Consider the following 2,619-nt stretch of genomic DNA (forward strand, 5'->3'; position numbering starts at 1 on the left):
TTTATTATTATTATTTATAGTTATTTTTTATTTAATTGACTCTCTCTAATAGGATCAACAATATTATAGTTAAAAATAATTTTTTGTATTATTCTATTATTTTTTAAGTATATACATAAAAATGTTAGTTTGTATTTTTTTTCCAATATTTTTGTGCATAGTATATTTTTAGTACTTTTGATATTTTTACTTTTAGTTTTGTTTTAAATTATAGATTTTTACTAATTATGATTTTATTATTATTTGTTCTTAACTTTTTATTTAATTTGTTCTTTCTAATAAGATCAACTATTTATATTATAAAATAATTACAATAATAAACCATACACAAAAATTATAATAACAAATTATACGAAAAGCTAATCAAATTTATCAATTATTAATACTTGATGATTAATTTTTTTATTTAATTTATCTTTTTTAGTGAGATTAATAATTCTTAAGAGAAAAAAAAATAAAGGGTATAATTGATAATAAAAATATTTCTTAACTAATAGTATAACGTAAAAAATTACCGCATAATCTATAATTTTTAACTTTATAAGTGAGAATTTTATCTGTATTTTGAGATAAACAAAAATAGTCAAACAAAAATTCTTCAAAAAATTTGAATGTCATTCTTATAATTAAAAGTTTAAAACGCTACTCCAAACTCACTCTAGAACGTTAGTGTTTAGTCAAATTTATAGATAGATATTTTGTTTATGGTGGCGGCAACTAGGAAGTCATAGCATCTGCCGTCCCCATTTTATCATTATCCATACAAATACAGAAGCAAATCCTCTAGTCGCAAATCACCAATAGCAGGCAAAATCTGCTAATTAAAATACTTAGCGCTCTTCTAATAACTATAAAGACACTATAATTTCTCTTCTAATAACTACATCAGTTCTTAGAAATGGGGTCCGTTAACTTTATTAACGAAGAACGGCCACTCAAAATTTACTTCATTCCATACCTAGCATCTGGCCACCTGATCCCTCAATCCGACATAGCAAGATTATTCGCCTCACGTGGCCACCACGTGACAGTTCTCACCACTCCCTCCAACGCCCAACTCTTCCTCAAATCAAATCCCTACCGCCACCATAACTACCGGGTTCAAACCGTCCAATTCCCCTCCGATCAAGTAGGCCTTCCCGCAGGCATCGAAAACCTCACCGGCATCACAACCGTAGACGACTCCTACAAACTCTATTCTGGAACCATGCTTCTCCAAGAACCCCTCACCAACTTCATCGAGCAGGACCCGCCAGACTGCATCGTGGGCGATTTTCTATACCCGTGGCTCCATGACCTCGCCATCAAGCTCAGAATCCCGAGGTTCGCCTTCAACGGTTTCTCTCTCTTCACCATCTGCGCCATGGAGTCCCTCAGATTACACCGTATGCAACCTACCGGCCCTTACCTCATTCCAGATCTTCCTCACAAAATCAACATGAACGCGGTACCGCCCAAGTTTCCCAAAGATTTCCTCGAAGTCCTGTTGGAGACGGAGGCTAAAAGCGATGGACTTCTTGTCAACAACTTCTTAGAGCTTGACGGAGAAGAGTACGTCCAATACTACAAGAAAATCACAGGTCACAAAGCTTGGCATCTTGGTCCTGCATGTCTTGTTCGCAGAACCTCTGAGGAGAAAGCAGAGAGGGGCCCTGAAAAGAGCGTGTTGAATGTTGAAGACTGTCTGAGTTGGCTCGACTCGAGAGGAGCCAACTCAGTAGTCTACGTCAGCTTTGGAACCGTTTGCCATTTTCCGGATAATCAACTCTACGAGATAGCATGCGGCGTGGAAGCGTCAGGTTGCGAGTTCATATGGGTGGTGCCGGAGAAGAAGGGGAAGGAGAGTGAGAGCGAGGAGGAGAAGGAGAAGTGGCTGCCGAAGGGGTTCGAAGAGAGGAACAAGACGAAGGGTATAATTATAAGAGGGTGGGCCCCGCAGGTGTTGATATTGGGGCACTCCGCCGTGGGTGCCATGCTAACGCACTGTGGGTGGAACTCGACGTCAGAGGCTGTAAGCGCAGGGGTTCCAATGATAACATGGCCGTTGCACAGTGATCAGTTCTACAATGAGAAGCTGATAAGTGAAGTACGAGGAATTGGGGTGGAGATTGGTGCAGATGAGTGGGGCGTTTATTGTTACGGTCAGAAGGAGAAGGTAGTAGGGAGACTAGAAATAGAGAAGGGTGTGCGGAGGTTGATGGACGGTGGAGATGAAGCCGAGGAAATCAGACGGCGTGTTCAAGAGTTCAAGAAGAAAGCTAGAGAAGCTGTCCAGGAAGGTGGGTCATCTTACAATAATTTAACGTCTCTTATTCATGAAATAAAAAGGCTAAGAGACTCTAAGCTACACGAATTTGAGTAAAGTGATTTCTTTCTCATAGATTGCAACGTGGTGCTTAAATTGGTAGTAGTTAATGAATGTTTCCAAACCAATAAAGGTATATAGTGGGTATGAATTAAAGTTTGTAAACAAAATTTGTATAAAATTGATTTCGATCAGGAATGATTTGGTAGTAATATAATTTATGTTTGGTAATTTTTATATTAAAATATATTATAATAAATTAAATATTGTTTGAATTATATTATTTAAAATTATTTTTAAATAAAAATTTATTA

General features: G+C 37.2%; 1 protein-coding gene across 1 annotated transcript; it reads left to right on the plus strand.

Moving 5' to 3' along the window:
• The first annotated feature begins 677 nt into the window (after positions 1–677).
• Positions 678–2,504, plus strand: LOC107464971 (UDP-glucose flavonoid 3-O-glucosyltransferase 7). The gene has a single exon (XM_016083940.3). It carries the CDS (start codon positions 899–901, stop codon positions 2,360–2,362), a length of 1,464 nt encoding a protein of 487 aa, XP_015939426.1. The 5' UTR covers positions 678–898; the 3' UTR covers positions 2,363–2,504.
• The last annotated feature ends 115 nt before the right edge of the window (positions 2,505–2,619 follow it).

This window comes from Arachis duranensis, chromosome 1, assembly GCF_000817695.3.
Source record: "Arachis duranensis cultivar V14167 chromosome 1, aradu.V14167.gnm2.J7QH, whole genome shotgun sequence".
NCBI lineage: Eukaryota > Viridiplantae > Streptophyta > Magnoliopsida > Fabales > Fabaceae > Arachis > Arachis duranensis.

What these genes read in the sequence shown, in the direction of transcription:
- LOC107464971 (XM_016083940.3), top strand. Translation starts at nt 899, where the DNA reads ATGGGGTCCGTTAACTTTATTAACGAAGAACGGCCACTCAAAATTTAC.